The sequence below is a fragment of the Oryctolagus cuniculus genome, chromosome 18 (genome assembly GCF_964237555.1).
Source record: "Oryctolagus cuniculus chromosome 18, mOryCun1.1, whole genome shotgun sequence".
Lineage (NCBI taxonomy): Eukaryota > Metazoa > Chordata > Mammalia > Lagomorpha > Leporidae > Oryctolagus > Oryctolagus cuniculus.
Window position 1 is genome coordinate 51,284,980 of NC_091449.1, and position 8,923 is coordinate 51,293,902.

The 8,923-nt window shown below is 52.8% G+C and overlaps 1 protein-coding gene across 21 annotated transcripts in view; it reads left to right on the forward strand.

Annotated features, from left to right (window-relative positions):
• DUS2 (dihydrouridine synthase 2) overlaps positions 1–8,696 on the forward strand; it is a 54,210-nt gene extending 45,514 nt beyond the window's left edge. For all 21 annotated transcript variants that reach the window (XM_051847216.2, XM_008257495.4, XM_008257496.4 and 18 more), the window contains 6 exons: positions 1,450–1,618; positions 4,005–4,126; positions 5,559–5,708; positions 6,798–6,885; positions 7,849–7,922; positions 8,146–8,696. In XM_051847216.2, coding sequence (XP_051703176.1) covers positions 1,450–1,618; positions 4,005–4,126; positions 5,559–5,708; positions 6,798–6,885; positions 7,849–7,922; positions 8,146–8,383 — 841 coding nt within the window. In that variant the 3' untranslated portion in view covers positions 8,384–8,696. The remainder of the gene's footprint in view (positions 1–1,449; positions 1,619–4,004; positions 4,127–5,558; positions 5,709–6,797; positions 6,886–7,848; positions 7,923–8,145) is intronic.
• Positions 8,697–8,923: the final 227 nt, after the last annotated feature.

Consider the following 8,923-nt stretch of genomic DNA (forward strand, 5'->3'; position numbering starts at 1 on the left):
CACAGTGTGCAGGGGCACAGCCAAGGCACTCCCATTGGACAGGCTGCGGCTGGGCATGTTCAGGAACAGGGGGAATAAGGAGGCAGCTGCTGAAGCAGGCCCAGGGGAAGATGATGTCATACCCAGAGGTAGGTGCCTGGGGTGTGGGGACCTTTGTAAGGAGCCTCAAGCCAGAGCTCGTGGTGCTGTGGTTCAGGGAGCGTAAGGTAGGTGATAGAAGCCTAGGCAAGCATTCTGGGCAGCTGTAGGATGAGGAACCTACACTGGCATATGTGAGGCACAGTGACCAGCCCAGAGACTTAATGATAAGATAGTCCCCAGTTGCTATGGGAAGCAGGACTGGGTGGGCCAGCTGGGAGTCCAGCTCAGCCTACACCTTAGCATGGCACAGAGTCTGAGGGAGGGTATCTGGGAAGCTGGGGACAGAGAAGGCCCAACAGAAGGCTTGCCTGAATGGTGGGAGGGAGGAGCTAAGGGAGGGGCCAGACCCCAACTTCCCCAGGGCAGAGAGGTTTTTTATTTTTCTTTTTGGATTTATTTTATTTTATTTATTTCTTTGACAGGCAGAGTTAGACAGTGAGAGAGGTCTTCCTTCCATTGGTTCACCCCACAAATGGCCGCTATGGCCGGCGCACTACGCCGATCCGAAGCCAGGAGCCAGGTGCTTCCTCCTGGTCTCCCACGTGGGTGCAAGGCCCAAGCACTTGGGCCATCCTCCACTGCACTCCCGGGCCACAGCAGAGAGCTGGCCTGGAAGAGGAGCAACTGGGACAGAATCCGGTGCCGCAACTGGGACAGAATCCGCTGCCCCAACCGGGACTAGAACCCAGGGTGCCAGTGCCGCAGGCGGAGGATTAGCCTAGTGAGCCGCGGCACCGGCTTGGATTTTTTTTTAATATTAGTGTTCATTAGTTTTTTTTTTTTTAAGATTTATTTATTTATTTGAAAGTCAGTTACACAGAGAGGGAGGGAGAGACAGAGAGAGAGGTCTTCTGTCGTCCGCTGGTTCACTCCCCAGTTGGCCGCAACTGCCAGAGCTGCGCCAATCCGAAGCCAGGAGCCAGGAGCTTCTTCTGGGTCTCCCATGCGGGTGTAGGGGCCCAAGGACTTGGGCCATCTTCTACTGCTTTCCCAGGCCATAGCAGAGAGCTGGATTGGAAGTGGAGCAGCTGGGATTTGAACCAATGTCCGTATGGGATACTGGCACTGCAGGCAGTGGCTTTACCTGCTATGCCACAGCACTGGCCCCTGCTATATTATTTCATTTAGTGCTCCTAGCTTCATAATGGGGTATGTATTGCATTCTATGCTTTACTGAAGCTCTGATAGTGGGAGGGACTTGGCCAAAGCTATGTTGTTAATGAGTGGCAGATCTGGGTGTTGCCTTTTTCTGACATTGCTTTTATGTTCCATAATGGGGATACCTCTAACCCTGCTGTTGTTTTGCAGCGGAGGATCTCATGACCATATCCAACAGCATTTGGACATAGAGGACTTCCGACAAGCCACAGCAGCCTCTTCAGTGATGGTGGCCCGAGCGGCCATGTGGAACCCATCTATCTTCCTCAAGGAGGGTCTCCGGCCTCTGGAGGAGGTCATGCAGAAGTACATCAGATATGTACGTCTCTGCGCTTTTCCAAGACAACATTCCTCACATCTGCCTTGTGCCTGCAGAGAGTACTTTGTGTGATCCTCTGGCTGCTAGCAGTCCCTATTGTTCTTCTCTTTTTCTTTTTAGCTGTTGTTGTATAGCCTGAGGTCTTCCCACGTGCGGTGTGAAGAGAGGGTGCTGGAGTTGTGCTCCCACATAGCCTCCTCCTAAAGCTTCCAGAGGTGTGGAGGTCATAGCAAGGACCTTCAGGATTCAGGATGCTGTTGGGACTCCAGACGCTTGATAGCTTTCTTCTCTCTCATACTGTATACCGTCCACACATGCGTGCACGTAGACAATGGGTTCTGTGCCACCGAAGGCACGTATCTATCGATTGGCATAGGAGCAGCCAGAACCAGGAGGAGCCATTATAGCTGTTGGGGACAACAACAACGTGTCCACAGAGACTTCTCACCTGATTGAACTCATCAAAGTCACTTCTAACCATTGCTAATTCTTAGAATGCTTTAGCCTGTGACTTAGAAAATTGCCCAATTTTAATCCTCTCCTTAGGGAATAATGTTTTCTAAAGCACTTTCTTCTCACTGGGAACTTGATGATAAGAGCCAGGGGCATTCATTTCCCTGCAAGGGCTTTTTTTTTTTTTTTTTTTTTTTTTTTTTTTTTTTTTTTTTTTAGACAGGAGGATTTGGGGGTGGTGTGGAGGTGAGGGAGTGAAAACTTTCCCATATGCTGCTTCACTCTCCAAATGCCTGCGTCAGCAGGGACTTGGCCAGGCCAAAGCCAGGATCTCAGAACTCAGCCAGGTGGCAGGGACTCAGCTACTATCACTGCTGTCTCCCAGGGTGCACATTAGCAAGAAGTTGGAATTGGGAGCAGAGCTGCGACTCTAACCAGGCACTCCTATATGAGATGCAGGCATTTTAACTGATAGCATAACCACTATATCAAATGTTAGCTTCTACAAAGGAATTTTTTATGAGTTCACTTGTCCTGTTTTTTTGTTACTACCTCGGGAACTCTGATCAGCTGCACATGTCTATAGATAGCAGCAGTGAGTGTTCCTCAAATTCCTCACTGAGTTGGGCCTGACAGAAGGTGCAGCCCTTGCCTAGAGCAGACTTCATTCCTCTCTTCAGTCCTAGGTATATCCTGGCCATGGCCAAGCCATGGTTGTGCCTGTGCAGATGTGGGTATTCCCATGATTTGCAAGCTGCGGATGCTAGGAGGCCATGAGGTCTGGCGTGGAGCAGGCAGCCTCTGTCCTAAGCTTCTCCTCCTCAGTGTTGCAGCCCTCATCTCCTGTTGGGAGGCTGGTGACTACCAGCCCTCCAGTGGCCTGGGTCAGCTACTGGCAAGGGGGGTTTGTCTCAGCCCAGGTCAGCTGTCCAACTTTGTGGCCAGATAGCATGCCTGTGTCTGAAAAGACATGTTTAGTAGTGCTGAGCTTGCTCACTGGGTGAAAGGTGATGTTATCATTCCTGCTCAGCCTGTCCCTTGGCAGCTCCTCAAGAGGGTGTGTTGTCATGGAGAAAGGGAGTGACTTTTGAGAGCACAAGCAGGTCTGCTTCAGCCAGGTGCCTTCTGTCCCAAACAAGCTGAATCAAGGCCTTGCTGCCAACCAAGGCTTACTCTTAGCTTTGTCCTGCATGTGCCATGGTCACTTCCCAGGCACTGAAGACATAGGCCCCAGTGGAAATCCTAGAATAGTGTAGGGTGGGGGCTCTGAAAGGCTGGGGCCAGCAACCTCTCAGTGCTGCTATACCCACAGCCAGGTAGGCTTCCCCTGGTACCCCTGAGCCGTCATCTTGCCTCCTGAGCTCGCCTTTCCTAGGGCATGATGTGGTGGTAACAGCTGTACCTCACACTTGCATACATAAATGAGATGATAATGAACACATGTGAACACACTTGGGAACTGGTGCTATGCTTTGCCTGTGTAGGGAGAGTTGGAGAGAAGCTGGTGAAGATGTGGCAGGGAAAGGTACCACCTTGGTTATAAGGAATAGAGGAATCATCCCTGTCCTGGAGCTGGACCTGCCATGCCAGAACTTGGTGTGTTCCCCCTCCCCACCATGGAACAAGCTTGGCAGCAGTCTTCTGTGGTAGCCTGTGGTGGCTGATGCAGGAGGGGGCTGCCTGCACTTCTCAGCCTCATGCAGGCTCTCCAAGAGAGGATACTCCTAACCAAGGGACCTTGGCTGTGACCCTGAAACTTTGTCCCACTGGTCGATGGCCAGGGTGAATGGGGTTCATCTTATGAGGTCACATTGCTTCAGCTGCAAACACACATCTGATGCCCTCTTGGAACCACTTTCCCTGCCACTGGAGTATAGCTCAGGCCTCAGAACTTGCTGGGTAGCAGACTGGCTCATTCTAGTTCTTCTCTCAGGCGGTGCAATATGACAACCACTATACCAACACCAAGTACTGCTTGTGCCAGATGCTACGGGAACAGCTGGAGTCATCCCAGGGAAGATTGCTCCATGCTGCACAGTCTTCCCAGGAAATTTGGTAAAGGGGAAATGGGCTATCCTTCTGTTATGGGCAGACATTGCCCGTGGTTTACCTTGTGCCCTAGGTTGATTGCTAGGGGGCTACCCGTCTGCTTCTGTACTTCCACTCCTATGCTCAGACTGGGTCCTTGGCTCTCTCTGTCCTCCTCCTTCCTCCGAGAAAGTTTCTGAACCACTCTCGCCCTCCGGGAGCCATCTCTCGGGAGTCCTCCAGCCCTCAGGATGCTTCCAGGAAGGAAAAAGCCTTGCCAGACCCTCCTCCCACCCCAGCCTGTGGTGTTGTTTCTGTCCCCACCCTGCATGGCTTAACCAGCCTGACTCAGGTGTCTTGTGAGTGAGAGACAGAGTATAACTTTTTTTAAAAAATATTTTTAAATTTATTTGAAAGGCATATTTATAGAGAGAGAGAGAGAGAGAGGTCTTTTATCCCCTGGTTCACTCCCCAAGTGGCCGCAGTGTCAGGAGCTGTGCTGATTCGAAGCCAGGAGCCATGAGCTTCTTCCAGCTTTCCCACATGGATGCAGGGGCCCAAGGCCTTAGGCCATCTTCTGCTGCTTTCCCAGGCCGTACTAGAGATCTGGATCAGAAGTTGAGTAGCTGGACCTTGAACTGGTGCCCATATGGGATGCTGGAACTGCAGGCAGCAGCTTTACCCATTATGCCACAGTGCTGGCCTCCAGATTTTTTTAGACAGGCAGAGTGGACAGTGAGAGAGAGAGAGAGAGAGAAAGGTCTTCCTTTTGCCGTTGGTTCACCCTCCAATGGCCGCCGCGGCTGGTGCGCTGCAGCCGGCACACCACGCTGATCTGATGGCAGGAGCCAGGTGCTTCTCCTGGTCTCTCATGGGGTGCAGGGCCCAAGCACCTGGGCCATCCTCCACTGCACTCCCTGGCCACAGCAGAGAGCTGGCCTGGAAGAGGGGCAACCGGGACAGAATCCGGCGCCCCGACTGGGACTAGAACCCGGTGTGCTAGAGCCGCAAGGCGGAGGATTAGCCTAGTGAGCTGCGGTGCCGGCCAGAGTATAACTCTTAATTTAGGCAACTGCTTGTAGCAGGTGAAGTAGGGAACCACTCCGTGGTCAGGCGTCCATCTCTCCTTCTTATGGGCCCACATGAGGAATAGACTATGCACACCCCCGGTGCTTCATCAACACCAGTCCTGACTGAATGGAACCATCCTACTGTGTGTTCCTCCTTGAGAGAAAGGCTGTAGGTGGTGGAGTGAACCTAAGAACATTTTGCCTCCCAGCCCAGCTTCCCTCTGGTGTCCATGCTCAGGGATTCCTCTGCAGTTTCCAGGTTGATCCCAGGGATGGGCAGGAGGCATCTCCTGACAGCCAGGCCCTAGTGGCATTTTGGTGTTTATGGTGGGTTCCTGGGCTTTTGTGGCAGTCTGGATGCTTACTGTGTTCTGCTTCTCCCTCCATAGTGAGGCCTTTGGCCTTGGTGCCTTCTACAAGGAGATGACACAGAAGCTGGATGCCCGGCGGGCTGAGCTCTTGGCCAGAACTCCGAAAGAAACAAAGGAGCCAGCTGAAGATACCTCTGGTGTCATTAAGATGGCTGTCAAGTTTGACCGGTAGGTCTTCAGCTTGGCTTCAGCTTGGGCCAGGGCCAGTGTCCTCAGGACTGGGCCAGCAAGAGGACTGCTGTATGTGACTGATGCCAAGCTTAGAGACCTGATATCTTCTTGGTTCAGACACTTATTCTCAATTCTCGGTATCCCAAAGAAGGTGCTTTCAGGGATGACAGCCCCTGACCACCCAGGCAGTGCTGCTGGAGGCACACATGCTGTCCCAAGAGTGATTGAACTCTGCTTTTTCCCCAACTCTCCTCCTCCTCCAACTTGGGGCAGGGGGACCTACCTCCTGTTCCTGAAAGTCTGTGCTTCCCTGTGGTCCTAAAGAGCTGGGTGCCTGTCTGGAGCTCCCTCTTAGCAACTGATTGGCTCTGCAACCCCTGCCCATGCCCAGTGCTGCTCACTAGCCCCGTGGTGCCCTCCCTCAGCAGAAGTACCTTAGGCTGATTCCTGCTTCTATGACTCAGCTTTGAATGATGCTCTCAACATTGTCATCTGCCATCCAGTCCCCAGGCTAGACCAGGAGCCTGTCTTGTCTGACAAGGATTTCAGATTCTGAAGACAGCTGTTGGGCAGTCAAATGCCAGGGAGAGCTCCCAGTTAGAAGATGGCCCCTCTTACCCTGTCACCTTCTGTTACTAACCAGCTCTGGAAGTGCAGTCCACTGTGGCAGCAACAGATCATTCTGACAGTCACAGACATAATCAGGGTGAGCACTGAGATCCCTGAGGTCACTGTATGGACACCTATGTTCCAGAACCCACCTCTACCCCTGCCCTACTAATCCTGTCTTGAGAGGTAAACCAAACCTTTCTTCTTGGCTGTTGAAGGCTCAGCATACTGGGAGTTCACTGTCTCCTGCCCTCTCCCCCTACCAATTCCTCAGGCATGCCAAAGCCATCTTCCCAGGTCTCAGGCTGCAGGCAGGACAGAATGGGAGCCCAGTTCAATATGTACAGGAGCCTTAAGGCAGCAACCTAGTGTTAGAGTTCTGCCAGTTCTTGCAGCTCATATCAGGAACTAAATATGGCCCTTGCAAGGGAGGGAGTGGATGGTGGGCCGGCCCTAACTGCTTCCCTCCTTTCCCAGGAGAGCATATGCACCCCAGATCACCCCCAAGATGTGCCTGCTGGAGTGGTGCCGGAGGGAGAAGTTGGCACAGCCCACATATGAAACAGTGAGTACTAACCGTGGCCTGCCCTGCAGTCAGCCACAGGGATCCTATGGCTAGTGTCATCAACTCAGCACACCAACAGCCAGGAGAACCTCATTTCCAGAATGCTTGGCCAGAGCCTAGCCTGGCCTCTGCAGGCATGAAGAGGTTGCTGGGGGGCTGGATCAGTTGCTAATAGCCCTCCCTTCTGACCATGGCTTATCATCCAGTTCTGGAAGATGTGCCTTTGGATCAGGCCTTGTCCAGGGTAACCCAGAATTGGACCCAAGACATGAGAGCCCCTGGGGTGGAAACCTTGAGATAGTTTTGCTTCACTTCCTTTGGTCCTGATGGCCCTGCCTCATCTGGGCTGCTCTGCCTCTTTTTGGACTTCCTGACCTCCAGGCTTGAACATTTAGGGCCTCGTGTCCCTCTCTGCCAAAATGACTTTTCCAAAAACAAATCTAACCTTGTCCGTCCCTCTTACTCAAGTATCAGTTCCCTCTTGTCTGTGGAGTGAAGCCCTAGTGCCTCAGTATAAAGCACAAGCACCACCTCCCAGGCCTTGCTACTTTGGGTTCCATCTGCCCAGCCCTCTGTGCTAGCCAGGTGTGCCTTCTCTGCTTCCAGCCTCCTCTGTTCCCTGTCCTCTTTCACCCCTTTGCCATCCTGTGAACTCTTAATTTTTGGGGTCCTGGCCCGTGCAGATGTCAGCAGGAAAAGGACCCATAAGTCATCTGTTGCGAAGGGCTCATGTGGCCCTTTGCTTAGGTCCATGACAGGACTCTTGATGTCACTGTCTGTGTATCTGTCTTTCTTCCCTGGAAGATGCACCTGGCACTTTTGCTTGGGAGAGCATGTGATAATAGGGAATTTTCATCTGACTTAAGTTGGAAGTTCTTCTCTTTATCTGCCTTTGATGTGATCCTGGTAGGTAGACCTTTAGGGCTCTACAGCCAGCCGTGTTTCCTTTGCTTTTTTCCCCAGGTTCAACGGCCCCTAGATCGCCTGTTCTGTTCTGTTGTCACTGTTGCAGAGCAAAAGTACCAGTCTACCTTATGGTGAGTTTCCTCATCAGAGGGCATGAGGCTTTGGGTGGTGGACTTGAATCCAGTGTTGACCTGGGAGGGTTGGGCGGATGGTGTGCATGAGCAGTGGTGTCCCTGGATGGTGATCCCTTTCTCAGTTCTGGCAGAATCTCTGCCAAGGGTGTACAGAGTCAGGCTCCCAGCCTCTAGTCCTGTTTACCCACCTGCCTTATTGTCCTATGCCTTGTCTGCCCAGGGACAAGTCCAAGAAACTGGCGGAGCAAGCCGCGGCCATCGTCTGTCTGCGGAGCCAGGGCCTGCCTGAGGGTCGGCTGGGTGAAGAGAGCCCCTCCTTGTACAAGCGCAAGCGGGAGGCCTCTGACCAAGACCCTGGGGGCTGTAGAGCTCAGGAGCCAGCACTGCCTGGGGAAATGTGCAAGAAGCCCTTTGTAGCCTTGGAAAGTGGTCAAGGGAGCCCCCTGGAAGGCTGGTGACTACTGTCCCTGCCCTGGTCAGCCCCTCCCTGGGCCTGGCTCTAAGGTGGCTGTGGGTGCTGGAGCATAAGCTGGAAACCATTGGACAGTTTGCTGGCCCAGCCTATCAGAAGTGAGAGGTGCTGGCCTGGGCCATCAGCCTGCAACATGGACCAAGGAGTACCCAGGATTGGATTCCTATCTCCCTTGGTGGGTCTCAGGGGTGGGGCCAAGGTCCTAGCAACTTCAGTGTTTTCTTTGAAGATGGGCTTTTCAGGTGGCACTTCTCCAACCTGACACTGGAACAGTGCAATAAAGACAACCCCCACCCTCACCTAAGGCTGGCTGCTTCAGCCTTGGGCACCTTTACACATGGACTTGTATCCTGAACAATTACTCTGCTCCCCACCTCTGCAGAACTGAGGCTTCCTAAAGGATGCCCCCACTCTTCCTTAAGGGTCTGGTAGAGGAGGGGGATGGGTGTCCCTCTTTTAGGCTCACTGGACTTGGGCTGAGCCTGTAAGGCCCAAAAAAACCCATTCTAAAGATGAGAAACTTGAG